At 56.2% G+C, this 22,565-nt stretch overlaps 1 protein-coding gene across 4 annotated transcripts in view; it reads right to left on the bottom strand.

Annotated features, from left to right (window-relative positions):
* GFRA2 (GDNF family receptor alpha 2) overlaps positions 1 to 21,974 on the bottom strand; it is a 94,975-nt gene extending 73,001 nt beyond the window's left edge. The window contains exons 1-3 of one of the 4 annotated variants that reach the window (XM_032143852.2): positions 21,217 to 21,974; positions 15,615 to 15,929; positions 7,904 to 7,987 (exon numbers count right to left, since the gene is read on the bottom strand). In XM_032143852.2, the coding sequence (XP_031999743.1) occupies positions 7,904 to 7,987; positions 15,615 to 15,929; positions 21,217 to 21,256 (439 nt within the window). In that variant the 5' untranslated portion in view covers positions 21,257 to 21,974. The remainder of the gene's footprint in view (positions 1 to 7,903; positions 7,988 to 15,614; positions 15,930 to 21,216) is intronic. The other 3 variants (XM_032143853.2, XM_032143854.2, XM_032143855.2) reach the window with 3 other exon arrangements.
* Positions 21,975 to 22,565: the final 591 nt, after the last annotated feature.

Below are 22,565 nucleotides of genomic sequence, written 5' to 3' on the forward strand. Positions count from 1 at the left end.
CCACCTCACACACATCACATACACACACCACCACATACACACACACCACTGCCTACACATATCCACCATGCCCACACACACACAACCACCTCACACACATCACATACACACACCACCACCACATACACACACACCACTGCCTATACATATCTACCGTCTCCACACACACACCCTACCTCTCTCACACACACACACCCCACCATGCATATGCCATGCATACTTACACTCTCCACACACCAGACACACGTATGTGTTCCCGTCACACAATGACCCCTCTCCCGCTGTTCCTCACCGTGCACGGGGGTTACAGGAGTGTACAGGCATGGGTGGGAGGGGAATGCCCAGGGCAGGTGCTCACATCCTGTTTTCTGAGCCGGAGTGACTGCAGTTGATGGCGAAGCCACAGCGTGCTCAGGGAGCGCAGAGTCCCACCAGCGCCATCTCAAGAGCAGCACAGAGCAGAGGGGTCCAGCCAAGAGCCGCCCAGCACCCCAGCCACTGGCAGAGCCTTCCCCACACACGGAAGGAGAAGTAGGCAGGTGGCTCCCTGGAAGATGTTATTTGGAGGGTACCAGAAAATACCTTCATCCAAAAAAAATCTCACTTCAACCACAGCACCTGAAATACCACCATGAAAGAGGCTTTGGCTGTGGGAGGGGGCACTAAATTTTGTTCCCTCCTCATCTTTTTCATAGCAATTTCTTCCTTGGACACAAAGGCAACCACAGATGAAGTCACCAACACCCTGCTCACACCTTAGTGTCAGCAAATCCTTCCACCCACTGACAAGAGCCTGAGGTCACTGGCGTTGACAGAGGGAGAGAGAGCAGATGAAAACAGAAGAGGGAAAATGTCGATCCCTCCAGCTCTGGCACCTGTGGTAAGGGAAGCTGCCTTCCTCCTGGCGACCCCAAGCACCGTAAGAGTCACTCGGTCACCTGTCTCCACCTCCTGACAGTCCACCTCTCCCTGTCTCCACAGCCCCTGCTCTCTTGCACCCCACACCCGCTCCTTGGCCATCAGATGAATTCTCCCTGAAAGGGGAGGTGTCGGAGGTGACAGAGCTGCAGCTAAAGCCCAATTTTCGTTGACACTCAGAGTCTCTGACAGCTGTTAGAAGAAGAATGTGATTTTGAAATTTAAATAACACGCTTCTGCATTCGGCTCAGGGAGACAACCTGAGGATAAGCAGTTTATCGCCCGAGCCACCACGAAGGGGGCAGGGAGAGCTGCTGCTGTTCTTCCGGTTCTTGCCTGCCCTCAGCCCCCTGTGCCCCCACCTCATCACAGAGCGGCCTCGGTAGGGGGTCTCTGAGCGGCACCAGCCCGACCTGCTGAAACATTAAAGCCTCACCGTCTATTCTTTTGCTCAGCAGCCCAAGGAGAGGAGGGGGTGTCTGTACAAAGGCTGGGTCTCCTGCGCCCGGGCCTGGGGTGCACAGAGGGAGCCGACCCAGGGAAGGCCAGGGGCTTCCCTAGACACCCGGCCAAGCAAAGCCGGGCCCAATCCTCCCCTAGCCCCCACCAAGGCCACAAGGGTGTCTTCCTGGGGACTGACTTTTGAGCCCAGGGATAAGTCTCTCCCCACACCAAGGGCAGACCAGCTCCTCCCTAGGGACTCGAGCCCCCTAATCAGACAGTCATCCTGAGCTCTGTCACGGAGAAGTCCTGGGCTGGAGCACCCCAGAGAGGCCACTGTCCTGTCTGCCACAATGATCCCTGTTCACTGTCCCCTGAGTCCCCAGGCTCAAAAGACTTGAGGTTCCTTCATCACCCCAGGCTTAGCCAGGCCTCCCAGCCATGATGCCACGAGGAACATCATTCCCACATCCCACTTTCTCCTCTTCCGAGACTTCCTCGATTTCCACAGGCATTGCTGGTTGCTGCCTCCCCTGAACTCTTGGGGCAGCACTTGGTCTACACTGCTACTGAAAACAAGCCACTTAGTAGCTGCCTGTTGCACCACACAGTGAGAACACAGGTCTTATTCTCTTACAGCAGTGGTTGACCGTCTCCAGAACACACGGAGCACTCAATATTTACTGAACAAAACATGTTCCTCTGAGGTCTGGCCCCAGCCCTGCCCCAGCCCTGCCCCTGCCCTGCTCCTTCCATGATCAATTCCTGCACACCGCAGCCAGGATCCACCCCTTCTCAATGCCACAGATACTCCTAAGATGTCACACACATGTGACACCTCACAATTGCTTAGCACCTCCTGCAAAGCCATCAGCTCCCTCCAGTCAGCAAACGGTGATACCCTTCACCAGCACCTAGGGTGCTCCTGTGCCCCGGCACGCTGCATGCCAGTGCTTGCAGGGCAGCTGGATTGCTCCACCTTACAGATAAGAAACACGAGGTTCAGGGGGTCCAGTGACCCTGAGCTCTCACAGTAGGGTAAGGCCAGGATTCAAAACGAGGACTAGCCAGCCTCAAAGTCCACATTCCAGCCGTGATGCCAGGATCCTTGGTGGCCGTGTATTAGATAGAAAGCACAGTGTCACACACACAGAGGACACAGAGGGTGATGGCTGCACAGGACACAGAGACCAACACGTACAATCGCACACATGCCCCCAACACGTGACAGTGAGCACCATGATAAAGGACAAAGTGCTGTGGCACCAGGGGCCGGCGGCGGTCACCTCACAGAGGCTGTATGCAAGGCTTCTTGGCAAGGGGTATCGTTTGAGTGCTAGTTCCCTCCTCTCCTGAGCCCACCCTCCAAGAAGGACCACAGGAGCATCCAATGAGAGCATCATTGGCCCTCTCCAGGCTCCAACCAAGCAAGATGGCCCATCCCAGATGCATGCTGGCCAATCATGGTAGACAATGCCATCTCTTCTACCTTCAGTCCACAAAGGCCACTGAGCCCAGGCCGCTCACCACCCTCTATCTGTCCCTGTCACAGCACAGCACATGATGGCCGTCCCCACCCAAGACTCCCTCTGAGCCTCAGGGACCCACTGCTCTCTGGAAATCACCTGATCACCTCTACTCCAGTCACTACCAAGCACTATCCCAGCGTAAAAGGTGGCTTCGCATCAGCAAAGGCACACACAGTTTCCAGAATGCCAGGTTCTAGGCTGGCCCAGCCACAACCTGCCATCCAACCTTGGAGAAATCAGTCCATACTAATGTTTTAAAAGCTAACCTAGTTTAGTGCAGCATGTCAGGCTCAGGCCAAGCACTCACCTACGCTATCTCATTTAGTCCTAACAAAAATCCTTAGAGGTAGGTGTTGCCATTGGCCCCAGGTTGGGCAAGAGGACAGGACCGGGGCTTAGAGGAGAAGTGCTTCAGAGGTGGGACGGGGATTGGAATCCCATCAACATGTGTGCCGTCCCTCTGGGCCTCAGTTTCCCCTTCGGTCAGGTGAAGGGGTGGGCCTCCATGATCCCTAAGTTCTCTTCCAGCTTCAGAAAGGATGCCCCATGCCCAAGCCTCTAGCCACACTTGCACGGCATGGCCAGACCCCAGAGCCCCTGCCCCTCACCCAGAATGCAGACACAGCGCCTGATGACAGCCAAAGCCATCTGCCCACCACTTCTCCCTGTCCTTTAGGCATGGCCCCCGTGGTGGTGATGATGCCTCTGCCCAACCCACCCAGTCCTCTTCATCACGACTTTGATGTCCACCCACTTCTCTCTAGCTCCACAGGTCCACACCCCTGCTGGCTCCACACCACCCTTCCAGGTCCTCCTTCCCTCCACAATCTCCCTTCTTCACCTTGGTTTCACCCTCTCCTGCCTCCCCAGGTGAAACCAGCTGGGATTCAGCATTCACAGGGTCATGGAGCCTGGGGATGAGGAGGATGCTCCACTTCAGCTCCTCAACCCCTGCATCCACCTAAACAGCCTCCTGCCTCCACTGAGCACCCCAGGCAGACAGAGGATGACCCACTGCACCAAGGCTGGCTCAGTCCCTGATGTGCCATGGGCACTGTGCCAACATCCATTCCTACCGAACCCTCTTAGGGCATCACATGTCCATTTTACACACGTAGGCACCACAGCTCAAAAAGGCCACAGTGAGCCCCAAGATCACACACCCCTAAAAGGCCAAGTCAGGATTCGAACCCAGGACTGTCTGGCTCAAGGCCCACACTCTTCCAGGCACCTCCCTAAATACTGTCTCACACTTTCAAGGGCAGTTTGAATTGCTAGAAACAGGACAAAACTCACTTCTTCTCCATGAAGTCTCTTCCCATATAGAAGGGGAGGGAAGGACACGTGGACACGTCCAATATCACTGTCACTGTGACTCAAGACACAGCCACACTGCTCCCCGCTTGGCCCTAGACTCAGGACTCACTGACCCACTGCTGAGCCCAGGGCCTGTCAGGCAGCACTGGGCAGAGAGGAGGGAAGAAGCTGCCCTTCCCCAAGGCTTCTGGACATTGGAGGGTGTTGCAGGAATCCTGGCAGCTTCTTTGCAACAATCCCAGTACGACTTTCCGAGAACCCCAACAGAAAGAGATGAAGAACACACGTTCCAGGAGGCCCCTATAACAGGGCCCTGAATTCTCAGACAGGAGCTGGTAAAGAGATAGTAGCAACTGAGTCCCAAAGACACAGGAGCATCCTCCCTGGTGTCCCACCTGGAGATAGTACAGCCCAGAACGGCCACCAAGACTCCATGCCTCCCTCCCTACCCACAGTCTTTCCCCACAGAGAAGTGGAGGGGGCAGCATGCAGGCAAAATGAGTGGGGGTGGGGAGGGGCTTCCCACAGGATTTCACGCAATCCTACGGGGTGGCAGCCTTTTAATGCCAAAGCTCTAGTGCAGGTTCTTGGGCTACTCACAATAAGACTTTGCAGCCAGCGTGCCACGCACAGGTGGGGGATACGTGTGCCCGGATATTGACAAGCAGGAGGCTCGTGATGGCCTGAGCACTAAGCTGGTCTGCTCACCCTGCCACATCACCATTTTCTGTGTGCCTTGATGGGACAAAGGTTGGGAAGCACTGCTCCAAGCTCATGTCCTCATTCAGACACAAGATCTGGCACATGAAATGAGCCTGCCCAAGATCCTACAGGTGATCTGTGGTGGGGACTGCACTGGAACCGCCTCGCAGCTCCCGTTCTCGCCTTCTTTCTGCTGAGCTCCTCACCATGGCCAGCTTGGTTTCTTGTCTTTGTTTTGGGAGGTTTTTTTGAGACAGGGTCTCACTCTATTGACCAGGCTGGAGTGCAGTGGTGTCATCACAGCTCACTGCAGCTTCGAACTCTTGGGCTCAAGCAATCCTCCCACCTTGGCCTCCAAAAGTGCTGAAATTACAGGCAGGCATGAGCCACTGTGCCCAGCCCCAGCTTGGTTTCTTGGTAGCAGGGCCAGGGCCTCCCTACTCAACTATGTGCCCAAGTATCCCCAGACAGAGCTGCCTATTCACCTAACCCTAAGGGTTCTCTGGGTGGAGCAGAGTCAACAGAGGCAATGAGGAGGGACCGGCACAGTCCCCAAAGCCCAGCCCTCATGGCAGGGAGTGGTCCCTGGAGCACAGAAACCCAGAGTTGCGTGGGGCCCAGTTATCTCTGGGCAGCAGGTAAAAGGCGGCTGATTCGGTGAACTGCAGACCTAGTAATTTCCTCATTTGTCTTGTCAACATCCTGTCGCACAGAGTGTCAAATCCATTATGTAAAGATTTTCTGCTAGGAAGATACTTAAGCGTGAGTCCAGGGAGCAGCAGGGGCTTGGGCTAAGGTGAGGATCTCTGCACTTCAACATCCAGGAGCAAGTCAAAGCTATTTATTACTGGAGGGCAGCCCAGTGTCACCTGTGACACAGTAGTAATCTGCCAGTACCTGAGCTTCACACAGAGTAGAACATGGGTACATCTGGGGGCCACCAGGGTGTGCCCACCATAGCATCCACAGGCCAATGGCATCCTCAACCGGTTCTGAGCCCCAGAGCACTGTCTCAGAAGGAATGGTCCCAAGTGGATTTCTATGCAAAACTCATCAGGAAATGTGAGAATCAGAATGCCCGTGCGGGAAGGACTCTCAGTCAGCCCCATCCAGTCCAGCCCTTGGCCAAGACTTACCATAGAGCTGCCATGGTGCCCACAGGCAGCGCCAGCATGGGAGCTGCTCTGAGCTCAGAGCCTCTGTTATGACTCCACTGGGGGTTATGATGCTGACAGCCCAGGGCAAGGTGCTCAACACAGCTGACTTTGAGGTCACCACTCCATTCACCACCACCCCAACCACCGCCGGCGCCCAAGGCCATACCCAGATGGCTGCTCCCTGGCCAATGCCTCCCTTCCTGGGCATCCAAGATTTCTCCCACTAGGGACACGTGTATCATCCCTGTTTCAATCTCCTAGAGCATGCTTTCTCCACGGGAGGGAAGGGCGTCACCTCAAGGGAGCAAAAGCTGGTTCTTGGGTGGACAAAAAGAAAAAGAAAAAGGAGATCTTACAATGGTTTATGGTCCTCCAAAACTGAAACCTTCACGACAAAATGTTATTCCTTGGGATTTAATTTCTCTAGTTAGGAAGAATTATTTTTTCTCCTTGGAAAACAATAATGAAGAAAAAAGAATGGTTGAGAAACATGGCCCTAGGGAGTTCTTTATTTGAAAGGGCTTAGGGTCTCACTGGAAATGCTTTCAGCTAACAGCTTACAGCAGTGCTTCTCAACTGGCAGTGACTGTGCCCCCCAGGGGACATCTGGCCCTGTCTGGGGACATCTCTGTTGTCACAGTTTCCAAGAGCGCGGCTGGCATCCAGTGGGGCCGGGGACGTTGCTGAACATCCTCAGACTCACAGGACGGCTCCTCCCACAAGAAAGAATTACCCAGGCCACACAGTCTTCCATGGTGTATATGTGCCACATTTTCTTAATCCAGTCTATCATTGTACCCTAAAACTTAAAGTACAATAATAAAATAAAATAAAAAGAATTACCCAGGCCAAAATGTCAATAGCACTGCTGTTGAAAACCCTGCTTTAGAGCCATAGAAACTCCAGAAGATTTCAAAGACTGCCACAAAACTGAATGTAAACCAGATTTCCTGTGCTCAAAGATCCCTGAGAACAAGCCCCACTCTGGCCACCCCTGGAGCATCAATCTCCAGCAATCCCCTAGAGGAGCTCACGCCCCACCCCCACAGAGCACTCCCAAGTGGCCCAGGCAGGGTGGGCTGCCCTAGGCCCAGTGTCTCCCAGATGCCACAGAAAACAAAGCCAAGAAGAAAGACCCCCAGAGCTTACCTGGCCCCTACATGTGGAGCCTGGCAGACAAAGCTAGAACCCACTGCAGATGGTATCACTCCCCAGGGAGGATGGCACAGGGGTGGCCTGAGGACCAGAGTGGCTCCTGCAGACACCTCCCTTCATGTGGTTCAAGAAGCAGAGCCCTCAAGAGAGAGGGAAAACCCAGGGCAGAACAGATCGTCATAGGACCAGTAATACCAAGCCACAGCTGATGCTGACTGATGCGGCGTGCTGAGCACTTTACCACCCACTGACCCACTTAGACCTCACGGCAATCGAATGAGGTCGGTACGGTACTCTCCCATCACAGCTGAGGAAACTGAGGCCCAGACAGGTTAAGCAACATGACCAAGTGGAAGAGCTCCAAAGCAGGGAGCCAGGGAACTGGAAAGAGGGAACAAGGGTAAGATAGAAGGGTGACACCAGGTTCCAGATTCAAGCCCTACTCCATGACAGCCACCTGGCCAGACAATTTCCAGCAACGCCTTGCTCCATACAAGCACACAGGGAGGTGGGCGTCGTGTTCTTTACAGAGGAGGAACTGAGGCTCAGAACCGTTACGGGACGAGCTGATGGGCAGCAGGGCCATCATCGGATGCCAGGATACCTGTCCAAGCCCAGAGCTCCATCTGCCACGCCACAGGGACGAGAGGAGAACGGGCCAAGTCCCAGTGCGAGCTCGCTTACCTGAGAAGATTGAAGCAAGCCTGAAGATGTCCGAGAGGCGGGAGGTCACCGGCTCATAGGGGGAGGCTTCGTAAAACTCCTCACCTGGAAGACAGAACAGGCATCAGACGCAGGCTCCTCCGGGCCAGAGTGCTGCTGGCACTTAGCAAATCTGCCGGAGGAAAGCTTTCTAACAGGAGAAAGCTCGTGCCACCCAAGGGATAAGAGACAGGGCAGCCCTTCCCAAAGTGAACAGTGCAGGACCAGGGCACATTAGCAACAAAATGTTTAGCATTTCATCTGGGCAGGTCTGTCTCCCCAACTAGAGGAGAAGCTCCCTGACAGCAGCTCAGAACTGCCTGATGCTTCTCTCTCGTGACCACCCTGCATGGCTAGCCCCCTTGGAAGGACTTGCAGGTGCGTCTGGGGGAAGTGGAGCAACGCTGGCCCACGTAAGGCCGGGTATCAATCACAGGATTTGAAGTCAGAATGCTCTCCACAATCATTCCCGATTTCACAAGAGATGGCTCTGAGGTGGCCCGGAGAGGTGAAGAAACCTGCCTGAGATCACGCAGCTACTCCTAGAAGGGCCAGAGCTAGACTCTGCTGTCCTGGCCCTCCCACCAGCATCCTTTCCCATCACACCACGCCAGCTCCAGCCAGGTCACTGAGGAGGACAGAATTTCCTCTTTGCCTCCCATCGTGTCGCCAGGAGAATCTTGCTGGAGGGGCTAAAGGTCTGCTCAGTGGGTGGGCTGATCCCCAGCTTCCATCTGCGTGGCCCCTCTCCTGCAGGGCCCTCCTGTCCTCCCCACCACCTGCAGGCTCCTTGGGCCTTTCCTCGAGGCTTTGGGTGCCTCGGGGGTTCAGGAATGGAAAAGCAAGTGAGTAACAGGAGATGGATGGCCCAGGGCTCCCCTGAAGACCCCACCACAGTGTCAGGAATCCCGTCTTCCTCTGCTGAGGCCTCAGCAGGAAAGGAAATAGCCTCTTGAGACGTTATTGGCGAGGGGAAATTGATGGCTCATCACTCATTCTGCGTGCGTGCGTGCGTGCGTGCGTGTGTGTGTGCGTGTGTGTGTGTGTGTAGTGAAAAGCAGGACACAGCCTCACAGACTCATTTCCCATCCAGGCAGGGCCCGGTGCCCAGGCAGGTACCCTCTGCCTAAGAGGAAGCACAGGTGAGGCAGCCTCTTCAGGGCTACCTGCAGCAAGGCATCATGCATGTGGAAGAGGGGCTTTGCAACCCCCCTGCATGTGGTCACCCAGAGGCTGGAACTGGAGACTCAACTAGCCCCCTGCAGGCTCACCAAGCAAGGAGGCTGCCTGTTATTTCCGGCAGACTCCCAGGAAAGGGGACAGCCCCAGAGGACAAGGAGGAAGCACATTCCCTGCACGAGGAACAGCCTCCACCTTTCATGTCACCTCCTAAGAGCAACCCTCATGCCCCGCAATACCCAGGACTCACAGCAGGTGCCCAGCTGGAATTTGCCAACAGCCTCATCCAAACGAGACTCTTTTTTTTTTGACACAGAGTCTCACTCTCACCCAGGTTGGAGTACAGTGGCATGATCTTGGCTCACTGCAACCTTCATCTCCTGGGTTCAAGCAATCTTCCCACCTCAGCCTCCCAAGTAGCTGGGATTATAGGCGTGTGCCACGATGTCCAGCTAATTTTTGTATTTTTAGTAGAGATGGGGTTTCACCATGTTGGCCAGGCTGGTCTCAAACTCCTGACCTCAAGCAATCTGTGCACCTCAGCCTCCTAAAGTGCTAGGATTACAGGCGTGAGCCACCGTGCCCAGCTGAGACGCATTGTTTATGGCCCGTATCTGATCCCACCTTCTCCTTGGGGCCTTTGGGCCCCTGACCAGCCTGGATGATCTCAATGTCCTCCACCCCACCCACTGGCACTTTAGACTCTCTTGAGAAACTCCTTGAGGTGGGGTTACCAGCCATTGCTATTTATTGAGGCCAAACAATATAGGAACTTAAGAAATCATTTTTACAATAAAAATAATGTTAGACTGCGTTTTCCCAGTGCCAGCACTGAAAGTGCTTTAGATATAGCTCATTTCATCCTCTTAACTACTCTATGAGAAAGGCACTATTTTTCTCCCTGTTTGACTGATAAGGAGGAACAAGGAGCACAGAGACATAAGTAGCTTGACCAAGGTCACACAGCTAACAAGCAACAGAGCCAGGGTTCACACCCAGGCAAAACCCAAGTGCTTCACTGCTGTGAATACTGTCTCCCAAAATGCAGAGTGTTACTGGAACCAAATCATTCCTAAATAAGTACTATTGTTTCCCTTTTCCCAAGATCAGTCTTCTCTCCGCCAGATGGTCCCCTGGGGTGGTGGGGGGGGCCTGTCCTTCCCTACTGCATCTAGCACAGCCACAGGCCTAGGTATAGCTAGGCCAGTCTGATTAATGGGGTGGGGGTGACAGGGTGGGAACAGCCTCTTCCGGAACTGATTTGGAGGGGCCCAGCCCCTTTAAGTCAACTTGTGTAGCCTGTTTCTGCCGAATAATTCACCAGTGAGAAATCCCGAGGCGTGAGCCACTGAAACCAGAGCCAGAATGTCAGATTCTGGGAATGGAAGAAGGCTTTGCTCTTCACCTTTGGACCAAAGGACACTGAATTTCACTGTCAGCTTTGCAGAAGGCAAGAAACCTGGTCTCAAAGCCCCCACGCAGCCAACAATGGCAGCCCACTGTGTAAATACTGGTGGTGGTAATGGCAGTGGGGGAAAACGGGGCCCAGGCCGTGGGATCTCCCCCAAGGCAGTGAAAAGGGACCTGGATAAGGAGTCGGGGCCCTGGGACCCACTCTGGGTCCTGCCACGAGCTTTCTGTGTGCCCTGGGAGGCCATCTCACCCATCCATGCCTCAGTTTCCCTGCCAAATGGTAGGGGTGAGCCCAAATGATCGCCAGATACTCTGCAGTTCAGACCCTAGGAGCCCAACAGCCACGTCTTGTGGTCACATTCCTACCCCAGCCCTCTCTCCATCCTCCCCACTGCCTCCACGGGCTCTTGGCACCTGCTGTGTGCCTTGACTGCATACTGAGCACTAAGTCCCAGGGAGCAGAAGAAGGTGGAGCAGAGCCCATGGTAAATCACGCCCACCAGCAGGGGCCAAGGAGAGGCTGAGAATCAGAAGGAAAATCCAAACCTACACACATCGCTCCTCTCGGCGATTCTTGCCCTCTCCGCAGCCCCAGGCCCGTGTCAGGTTATTAAATGTTATCAAGGAACAGGGAGGAAGGACTCGCAAGCTCCCTCAGGGAGACTGCTCAACAGGCCATGGACACTCGCCTCTCAGGTAGACCCCGCCACTCACAAGAACACTACCCGGAGGCCTCCTGGCTTCCCCTGGTCAGCTCTGGGCAGAAACTACCTCTGGGCTCCCAAGACCCAGGAGAAGGTGGAATTCCCCTATGGAGAAAAGATGCAGTCTTCTATGGAAGGAAAAAAGTAAGGGTGTATCTTCTAGGCAGGGCCCAGAGGAAAGGTCTCCCGAACTGTCTGCTGGCCAGCACAGGGAACACAGTTCCTACAGTGCTGTTACCTTCTGAGGCACACAGTAGGTGCTTAACAGATGGTTGTTGAATAAATGAATGAATAAACCATCTCAAGACTTAGAACCAGGCGGGACGCAGCGGCTTATGCCTATAATCCCAACACTTTTGGAGGCCAAAGTGGGAAGATTGCTTGAGGCCAGAAGTTCGAGGACAGCCTGGGCAATATAGCAAGACCCCACCTCTATAAAAAATAAATTAGCCAAGCGTGGTGGCACGTGCCTGTAGTCCTAGCTTCTCGGGAGACTGCGGCAGAAGGGTCACTTGAGCCCAGAAACTTGAGGCTGCAATGAGCTATGATCTTGCCACTGCACTCCAGCCTGCATAACAGAGCAAGACTCTGTCTCATTAAAAAATAAATAAATAAATAAAAAGACTCAAGGCCAGGCACAGCGGCCCACGCCTATCATCCCAGCACTTTGGTAGGATGAGACACAAGAATTGTTTGAGCTCCAGAGTTCAAGATCAGCCTGAGCAACATAGTAAGACCTCATCTGTACTTTAAAGAAAAAAAATAGCCAGTCATACTAGCAGGCTCCAGTGGTCCCAGCTACATGGGAGGCTGAGGTGGGAGAATCGTTTGAGCCCAGGAGGTGGAGGCTGCAGTGAGCACGCCGCTGCATTCTAGCCTAGGCGGCAGAGTGAGACTCTATCTCAAAAAATGAGATTTGGAATCAGAGAAGCCATCTGCAGTCAGGCACTCCTGGTCAAGGGGCCTTGAAAACCACACAGCAGCGTGCAGCTAAACGCACGCAGCATCATGCAGCTAAATGCACACAGCATCATGCTCATTTCCCTGGGAACCCATCGGCACAGTCCTCCCGTGGCCTGATGCAGTGATACAGAGGGAGCCAGTAAGATGGGAAGGGCTGTTGGTGCTAAATGGCCCAAGTGCCCACCCGGCTGTTCTGGCTGACAGTTCTGTCTTATTCTCTCCCCTGTCCACTCTGCAGCCCACCTGAACCTGCTGCCCAGTCTCCCTTGGGTAGAAACTGAAGGCTGCTAGAAAGAAGACAAGAAACAAAACTACTCAGCTCAGGCATCGAGCGCTTTAATTATTTGTACACTACAGAGTCCGGCTCTGGGTGAGGACAGCACCTTATCTCCTGAAGAGTAGAGTGCAGGACCCTCAGGACAGTATTCCTCCCTTTGCTCATGCTAGTTCTAGGAATCCAGGTTGCTGGGGAGAAGGCACCACCTGATTCATGAGGAATACTTTGCTGTTAATGATGGTAGTAATCATATGCATTTCTTATTCCCATATTTAGAACATATTCGAGGCCGGGCGCAGTGGCTCACGCTTGTAATCCCAGCACTTTGGGAGGCCGAGGCGGGCGGATCACGAGGTCAGGAGATCGAGACCATAAAACAAAAAATTAGCCGGGGTGGTGGGGGCCTGTAGTCCAGTATCGAGAGGTGAGGCAGAAGAGAATGGGTGAACCGGAGGAGCACCTGCAGCCACTTCCTCCCTCCCTCCCAGCACCTGGAAGGAGCATTGCTCCCCTGTTTTAAGGCTCATCCCCTGGCCCACTTTGTGCCCTGGACCCAGCCCCTCCCCTTCCCAAAGACACCATTCCACAGAAGACCCTTCTGTCTTCTTTATAGCAACATCGCCACCACTACTGTCCAACCTTAGATTTTAAACTGCTTGATCCTCTCCTATCTTTTTTTTTTTTTAAGCATCCTTTGTTCTCTCCTCTTTACACCAAAATTCTGGAAAGAGTCATCTGCATTCATCATTCCCAATCCCCCTGTTCCTGTCTGCTCCCTAACCAGGCTCCTCCCTCCAGCAGGAGGGCCCGGGGAAAGGTCTCCTGCCCCATATGATGGCCGGCACGGGGAGCATGGCTCCACCAGTGTGTCACCCTCTGAGGCACACAGCAGGTGCCTAAGAAGCTAAGAGCCTCAGCCTCAGCTTACCCTAAGGCATCTGACCCTGTTGAGGGTCCTCTCTTCTGGGATGAGCCCCCCCCTTGTTTTCCTGCTGCTCCTCCCACCTCTCCCCAGCACCTTCTCAGCTCCCTGCAGGCTCCCTTCCCCACGTCCTTAAATGCCGTGGTCTCCGGGGTCTGTTACCGCCCTCCTCTCACTGTGGTCATGCACACCCCCTTGGCCCTGGTTTCTACCTGCAGGCTCATGTCCATTCCTCAGTCTCGCTCAGACCCACTTCCTCCCTCAACTCTAGACCTGCACATCTGCAGGGTGTGGTCAATGAGAGCCATGGGCCCCAAAACAGATTGCCCATCCCCCTGCCCTCCCCTCTCCACTCAAAGACTGGCCTGATTCTTCTGAGGCCTCCATCATCTGCCCAGCTGCCTAAGACAGGAAACTGGGTGCCCTTCTTGACTCCTCCCTCCCCTCCCCTTCTCCTCTCCCGTCAGTCACCAAGACCTGTGGATTCTCTCTTCTAAATAGCTCTCAGAGGGCTGGGGGCAGTGGCTCATACCTGTAAGCCCAGAACTTTGGGAAACCAAGGTGGGAGTACTGCTTGGGCCCAGGAGTTTGAGATAGGCCTGTGCAACATAACGAAACCCCATCTCTACAAAAAAAAATTTTTTTAATTAGCTAGGTGTGGTAGCTCACACCTGTAATCCCAACACTTAGGGAGGCCGAGGCGGGCAGATGGCTTGAGCCCAGGAGTTTGGGACCAGCCTGGGCAACATAGTGAGACCCCAATAAAAATAATAAATACACAAATAAATAGTTCTTAGACCCATTTTTCCTTCCTTGCCACTGTCCTGGTTCTGCCACAACTGTTCCTGGCCTGTATCACAGCAGCAGCTTCTAGACAGTCCTCTAATCTGCTCTCTTCACTGGAAGCACAGAAGCCTTTTGCTGAAGCACAGATCTGATCATCACCCTTAAAACCCTTCAGGGATCCCTCCCTGTGCCCCTAATTCTCCTCCCCACTTCCACCACCACCCACCACACACCACCTGCCACCCACCACCATTCTAAGCCACTCGCAGCTCTGTAAACAGGTTCCATTCTCACAGTGGGCCTTTCCATGCTGTTCCCTCCACCTCCCACACTCTTCCTGCCTCCTTTCACCTATGTTCCATTTCGTGACTCTGACTCACTCTTCAGCCCCAGCTTGGAGCCTGCCTCTTCCAGGAAGACGCTTTAGATTGTACAGCAAGGACGTGGATGCCCCCTCCAAGCTGCTGCCATCGCACCCCGTGTCTTCCCTCTCACAGCACTTACGCCATCAAATGACAGAAGCCCCCTTATTTATCCGCACCCCACCCAGACTCGGCTCCAGGAGGGCAGAGGCTACACCAGCTTGCCCTCAGCTGTTCCTACAACACCTAGAATGTAGCAGACAGTACGCTCTCAATAAACATGCGTTCAATTAATAAATGAACGTCTGGTTCCAGTGGCCCACCTCCTAAACAGATGCAAATCCTCCACACCCAGGTCTGGAGGGGGAGGGGACGTGAGGGTGTGTTACTGGCGGAGGGACTTATAGTTCTACCTTGTGACTCCAGGCAGGTTTGCCAAGGGATGTGGGGCCTGCTGCCTGCACGCTGCCCCAAGCCCTGTAGAAGGTGACAGGTCAGCCGTGGGGTCCAGAAGCCACATGAAGGGCTGGTGTCCTGGAAGCAGGGAGGCAGGAGCCAGAAGGACAGAGTAGGGGCAGCCAGCTCTGGGATCGGCCCTGGGGCAGGGCAGCAGCTGTGGCAGCGGAAGTGGCTGGTTTCTCAGCCTGCACCCAGCCTGCCCCTTCTCTCTCCTGGTTCTCACTTCTTCATCTGCCTGGTCACTCTTGCCTCACCTTCTCTTGGAACCACTTCACACCGTCCTTGCTTGAATCACGTGGTCTTGCTCCCACCCAAACCCTGCTCACCTCCCCCACCCCACTCACCCCCCTTCCTCCAGTGCGTGTTCTCCTCCTCCCACCACCTCCCTCTCTCCTCCTCCAGCTGTCGCTTCTGCCTCCTCTTTGTCTCTCCTGGCCTTTTCCAACAATGCCACCCTCCTGGGTGGGGCGGCGACTTCTCTGGTTTCTAGGTTCCCCTAGCAGGTAGACATAGAGAGCTGGCCAGTTTGCCCCATCACCTAGTCCTCCCTCCTGAACCCCTGGCCCGCCTCACGTCCTCTCTGCCTGCGCCACCCCCCCTCCCCTTGGGCAGCGCTGCCCAGGCTTACCCTCAGTCAGCCCCAGGTGGATGCTCCAGTAGATCTGCAGACACTGCAGCTCCTTCTTCATGCCCCGTTTGCAGCGGCAGTCGTAGAGCGGGCTCTCCTGCAAGACCTCCAGGGCCGCCTGGCACTCCTTGTTGGCCAGCATGGTGTTGCGGTCGCGGCCTGCCAGGCACTGCCGCAGCGTGCGGTAGCGGGAGCTGCAGTTGGATTCGGCGGCACACAGCTCATTGGCCCGGACACAGTCCACTGGGGGACGCCAGCCGTGGAGCTCAGGGCCCTGCAGGGAGGAAGGGCTGGCCAAAGAGCGGAGGGTCTCGTCTGGGTGGTGGGGAGGGAAGACAAGCATGAATGATGGCCGCCACAATCTCCCACCCAAGATGCAGGCGTGGGGGCTTGGGCCCTGCTGGGAACGTCACACCCATTTCACACCAAAGCACACCAAGGCGACTCTGTGGGACAGCCCTCCTCACACCCGAGGGAGAACTCAGGCGTCATCCTCCCCTGGATGTAGGAGCAAGTTTTCTCCGTTTGCACTCCATTCCCCCTCAGCAGCGGCCCTGGGCCTAGGAGCACAGCACAATAAAGCCAGGAAGGTCCCAGCTCAAGACCACGGTCTAAGATGTCAGGAGCCCAGAGGAGAATGTCACAGACTCAGCAGAGGGCTGGGGGCTGCACGGCTTGCTGGGGGCTGCACGGCTTGCTGGGGGGTGCATGGCTTGCTGGGGGCTGCACGGCTTGCTGGGGGGTGCAGGGAGTGGGGAAGATCTCTCTTTCATACCACCCAGGCCTCCTGTAAACCCCAGCTCCAGCCAGAGGCCCATCCATGGCGCTGCACGAAACCTTGGAAGCAGTGCAAAGTCATTCCGTTGTCATAGCCTGTTAGGACCTTATAGACACCACAGAGACCAACCCCACATTTTACCCTAGGGAAACTGAGGCCCAAAGAAGGGTGATGACAACTCAAGGTCACATATAGCGGTGGAAACGCCCCCTCCGATTCCCAATGTACTACTCTGACTCTCATTCTGACTTTAAGACAAGACAGGGAGAGATGAGCCTAACTCTACCATCCAGGCGAGCCCAGGAAGGAGGAGCTACCCCTTTCCCACCTCATCCCTCCACACCTTCTAGTCCGACCTCACACCAGACAGAGACCTGAACCCTCGCCTTCTGCGAGACAAGTTCCGCCCCGGCCCCCTACAATAGAAAATGCTTTTGGCAAGCCTGGGGAGCATCCATGCCCCCCGTGCCCCCTGCTCTCTCCTCCCCACTCTAGCTCTGCTTGCGCCTGGCTATATCTTACGCTTCTCTTGCTGATGGCCTCCCAAGAGGTCTGTTTCTTCATCACCTTTTACTTCTTGTCTTTGAATGGTCTTCTGTTTTCTCTCTCAGCTCCTCTCTTTCTTTCCTCTCCACCCTCCTCTGAAACTCCCTTCCCCTCTGTCTCTTATTTTGTTCTTCCTTCCAAAAGCCAAATAATTGCAAAAGGGAAAAGCTCCCCTCCTCGCACCCCAGCTGCAAATGGAATCTTGCTCCTCCACCAATGTGCAATCATCAGGCCACCTTCCCATCCTGGCCCCAAGGTCCACATCCACAGTGCCTCAGGAGGGAGGGGACAGGGAAAAAGAGAGGTAGGTGAACGGCAGGGACAGGCTCGCCTGATCCTTTCGAAGCCAAGCTCCTAAAGTGGTTTCCTCCAGACACAGACGTCGTCTTCCCAGTCCCCCTGTCCTCTGATAAACCCCTAACTCCAGATCCTGCCCCCAGGAAAAGCCCGCACCATGGCCCAGAGCCATGACTGCCCTTTCCTGGACCCAAAGAGCAATTTGGGAGGTTTTCTCGACTCCATCTCGCCCCAGAACATAATAAAATCCTAGGCCAGAAGTCCCCTACTCAATACCGCAGAATCCCCCATCCCTACCCAGAACAGCCACTCTCAGGCCTTCCCCCGGGAAGTCCTGCTCAGGGGGGCGCTACCGCAGGGAGACAGCGACACCTAGAGGCAGCGCGCTGCACAGCAGGCCTTCGCTCCGGAGAGCCCCCAGGGAAAAGGAATCCATTCACTCCCGGTGGGACCAGGCAGGAGACCCACCCCCAGGAGACAACAGAGAAGAACAGCAGGGGTGGGCCTGGGGTACAGAAGGCTTCTTCGGGGCCCAGAACAAAAGATGTGCCCTTCTCCCACTGACCAGACCTCTGCCCCAGAACAGGAAGGCTGATAGATGTGGCCAGGCTGAGACAAGACCAGAGAAGAAATCAGCGCGGAGTTTGAAGCCGGGCACTGGCTGGAGAGCGGTCCTCCACACAAGCTGAGGCAGCATCTTTCTTTCCCTGCTTCAGCAGATTCCTACCTCCCTGAGCAGGACCCAGGTACAGCTGGGCCCCCCAAGAGCAGCTGAGTTGACACAGTCCCACCTGCCCCTGTGGCCCCCAGACAGCCTGTGGGAGCCTCTGGAAGAGTAGAGCCCTGGGCCCTCCACTGACTTCACCCTCCGCCTCTCCATAAGCTAATGCCCTCCCACCTTGACTGAACTGAAGGCTGCACTGTCATGGGGGCCTGGAAATGGAACTTCCTGGCTTCCTTAGCCTTCTGTAGGCACAGAATTCACTGCGTGCTTAAAGGTCAGGAGATTAGCCCAGGGGATTCAGGGCATAAGGACGCTTATTTTGCTTGTCCTACAGTTGGGCCTAGAGCCCCACAGGATGATCCTTACACAATCTTATGGAGGCTCCCGTGCCAGAAGTGAGGGCTTCCCCCATCCTGCCACCTGGCACGTGTGACCAGGCAAGGGACACACTCTGCAAAGGGCCAGGGCATCCATTCACCAAACCATCCTTGACTCTTCTAGTTCATTCCATGACCCCCAGAACCAATCAAGCCCAGCCAGAGAAAGGAATCCCTGCAGGCTGCGCCTTTAGCTAAGAATCCTAAGAGAGTGAAGGGCAGGGGGTGTCCTGGTGATGTTTCCAAATCCTAAAATAGAAGAAAACTTTGATCCATCAAGACACAGGGAGTAGCTGCTAGAGACATGGGGGTAGAGGGGGGTGGAGAAGCGACACAGAGCTAGAATTGCCCTACTGCATCCAACATCCCACCAGAGCTAGAATGTGTGCTAGAAAGCCAGTCGGAAGTGGCCCCCTCTGGCCAGCCCAACACCTCCACCCGAGTCACTTTCCCCATCTCCTTCTCTCCCTGGGTCAGCACTGGAGCTCAAGATACTGGGCAAGAAAGGCCTCTCTCTCCACCATGGGTTATCCAGCCCAGACCTCACTCAGAATCTCAGTAGGGGCACACCAAAGGCCTTTGCCCCCAGCTGAAATTGCCCACCAAGTCTCAAGCCCCAGAAAAACCTCCCCCGACCCTCCACCCACCCACCCAGTCGGATTTTCAACCAGCTTCCTGCCAGGAAAAGGGCCCCAGGGCTGAAGTTTCCTAAACACCAACCCATCCTTCCTTTCCACTGGCCTAACCCAAAGCCTTTCAATATCTGTGGTCACTCCACTCAGCCCAGCTTTAGAAGGGGACTTCTCGAGGGAAGGAAACTGAAGGGCTGTGACCCAAGGGGATGCTAAGCCTGCTGCTCTTCTGCTCTCACCCCCGCCTCTCAACACTCAGCCTCCAGGGTTGCAGACATTGAGTTGGGCCTCTCTGATCATCTCCCATGCACACACGTACACGCCCACCACGAGCAGGAACCCCAGCCACTTCTGAAAAGGAGAAAGGTGGACTACTTAGCCTGCCCGGCTAGAGAAAGCCTGCATGCAATGGCCAGGGGCCCACACTACTCTTCTCCAGCCCCCGACCACAGATGGTGCCCACACCTGGGAGCCCTGCCCATGCTGGGGTGTGCAGCTCAGCAGTAGGCAATCTGGCTGTTTTGCCTGAAATACAATTTTTTTTCACCTTGGCCCTGATCATGCTTGGACCCAGAAGGCTGGGTTTTCAAGCCAGCGGTGGAAGAAACAGGTCAGATTTTATAGTAGCCCCTTCAGAACGAGAGTCCACTTGCCAGGGTTGCTAGGAAGGGCTTCGGGATCACAGCAGGCCCAGAGCACCTTCCAGCTTCCTCGATGAGCCCCTCCCACCCAGAGAGAAGCTGCCTCTGGCTGAGGGAGGTAGGACCTCTGAGGCCACACCCTAGAGCAGGGCCTTGCCCCCGTGGGGACTCGCACCTGGTGGGAAGCAGAGGGGACAGGCAGAGAGTCCAGAGCCTGTGCGGACACCCAATGACTCCAGTCCCCTATCCTTGTCTGGTGGGCACTTCTTAGACCACGCACATCCTCCTGTAACCAACTCCTACCTCCCCACTCCAGGCCTTCCCGGATCCCCTGCTGCAGGAAGGAGAGGGTGTGATCATGACCCCGCTGGGCAGCCTGGCTCAACACTGGCTACACAGCAAGCCAAGGTGGTAGAACTGCACCCTCACTGAAGCAGACGTGTGCTCCTTACAAACACACACACACACACACACACACACACACACACACACAGTAGTTACCCGGCTCCCTCTATGGGAGCATCTACTCCCTGGCAGCAGCCCTGCCTAGGACTCCCGGTGGTACACAGCCTTGCCAACAACCGCCTTTCCTCACCTCCCTCCAGAGATTGCCTCCTCTAGACCCATTTCCCAAGCAGCTACGATTTCCCCTAGCTTAAAAGGGAGCAAGGGGCTGGGAATTCTGTGTGGAAAAGAAACTGCGTGGGGCTCAGGGGCGCCAGGCAGCCTCTCCTCCCTGTCCTGGAGGCGGGGGGGGGTGCGGGGGGGCTTACAGAAGGAGCAGTGGTCTTTGTTCAGACCCGTTTTTCCTCCCTCGCTTCCTACCCTCTTCAACGAAGAAAGCAAACTTTGGCCTCTCTCCCGCCTCTTCCCACCAGCCACGGGGGTCCGCAGCCCCCAGAGGTGGAGGAGGGAAGGCCGGGAACGGCTGCTCAAACCCTCCGCTCCCGCCCACCCATCTGGCTCGGGGCTCGGTGGGGAGAAACTTGAAAAGTGTTCCGGGGAGTGGAGCCGTCGGTTAGGGGCTCAGGGCGTGGGGACGCGGGCTGCGTTTGCCAGGCGCGGCTGGCAGGTGGGGAGTGACTGCCAGTGCTCCCCGCGCGATGTCCAAGCGGGAGCCGCCGGAGAAACCCGCACCCTCCACCACGACCGACTCGGGGAGCAGACCAGGAAAGGCGGACCCGGCAGGACTGTTCTCTCCCCGCCTAGGAGCCTCTCCCTCCCTCTCTTCTTGCAGATCAAGAGTTGGTTATTTTTTTCCTTAAGTTGCCGCAATTCGAACCCATTATTTCGGAGGAGATGCGCGCTATACTGGCCTGTGAGAGAGCACGGGTGTGTGTGTGCGTGCACAGTGTCTGCGGGGCTGGTTCGGATGTTGAGCTCCCTCCCGATCCCCTCGCGTCGCCAGCCAGCCGTGGCTCTGGTCCCTCGTCAGCGTCCCTGCCGCCCGGCCCCGCTCGGTTCGCCAGCGCCGGGCCCGGCTCGCTCCGCGGCGCGCTCTCCCCGCGGGCCTCCGGCCAGCCCCCCGCCGGCGCTCCGCTCGCCCCCCGCCTCCCCGGCTTCTCGCCTCCGCCCCCCCCCCCAGCTCGCCGCCCGCAGGTACTCACCTAGAAAGAAGAAGAGGCAGAAGGCGTTTGCCAAGATCATGTTAAATAAATCCCACCGTTTTTTTGTCTTTCTCCCTTGGGTAAAAAAAATAATAATAATAACAACAACAATAATAATAGCCAAGCAGTGGTAATCAGCCCCAAATCCAATGCGGAGATCCCAGCTAGTCCACCCGATGAAGATCCCGAGTCCTGCGATTCTCGCCTCTGGCTGGAGGGGGTGGGGTGAGAGGCGGGCGGTGGGCTGCCTCTCGACGCCCCCCTTGCCCGCTACAATCAAATATACGCGTATCTGTGTATCGGCTTTCTAAGCCAACAGCCCAGTCCTGGGGTCACCCCTCCCCTCCAATCGTCCGGGAAGGCGTCAGTCCCCGCGCGTCCAATTCCCCTGAGCTTCCCAGGAGGGGCCTGAGGAGGTGGGGAGAGAGGCGATTTGCGAGTGAAGGGCTGGAAGGAAGCGGCGAGGAAGGGGATCGGAATAAAATGCAAATAGAAAAGAAATCCACAGACGGGTGTCAGCGCCCAGGAACAATCCAGTCGGAGCTTCGAGGACGAGAGACTGGAGTCGCTTCTTTCGCACCAAGACGAAGACAAGATTCAAAAAAATCTTCTCCCGCTAACCCTTGTTCGGCTCACTTTTTCCTAATGGAATTCCAGTGACCGTGTGTCTCTGCGTGCGTGTGTCTTTCTCTCTCCTCTCTCCTCTCTCTCTCTCCTCTCCCTCGCTCGCTCTTTGCTCTCGCTCTCTCCAGCTCTCTCCAGCTCTCCCTCGCTCTCCTCTCTCCCTCCCCCTTCTCCCACTCTCCCTGCTCCTCCCTCCGCCCGCCCCCTTCCCCCTTCGAGGCTCCCTCGCCGCGGCTCTCGCGCCAGCGCCCCTCTCCTCCGCCCCGGGCTCGGCGCTCGGGCTCCCAGGCGGCTGGCGGCGCGGGGCGCGGGAGCGCGGCGGAGCTGCGATGCTCTGCAGCGGCGCCGGCGACAAGGCAGTGGCGGCGGCGGCGGCGGCGCCGGGGATCGCGGGCCGAGGGGAGAGCCCAGCCACCGGCTCCCTCGGCTCAATCGCCCGCCCTTCTTGGGACTGACCTGCTGCCTTGGCCGGAAACTGACTGGCTCACCCGGCTACGGCTCGGGCCGCAACCCACTCAAGCATCGGCACCCTCCTCCTCCTCCCCCCGCAGCGCTCCCCACCCTGGGGACGGGCTGCGCCCTCCAACCCCCACTGCCCCTGCCCCCGCCTCCTGCGCCACGGGGTCTGGGAAGCCTGGGGAGCTGAGCTGAGGCTGGAGGGCGCGGAGTCCGTGGCGCCGAGCCATCCGGGGGCGCGGGGGGGCAGGGCGCTAGAAAAACCCCAG

The sequence above is a fragment of the Hylobates moloch genome, unplaced genomic scaffold, assembly GCF_009828535.3.
Source record: "Hylobates moloch isolate HMO894 unplaced genomic scaffold, HMol_V3 SCAFFOLD_22, whole genome shotgun sequence".
Classification (NCBI taxonomy): Eukaryota; Metazoa; Chordata; class Mammalia; order Primates; family Hylobatidae; genus Hylobates; species Hylobates moloch.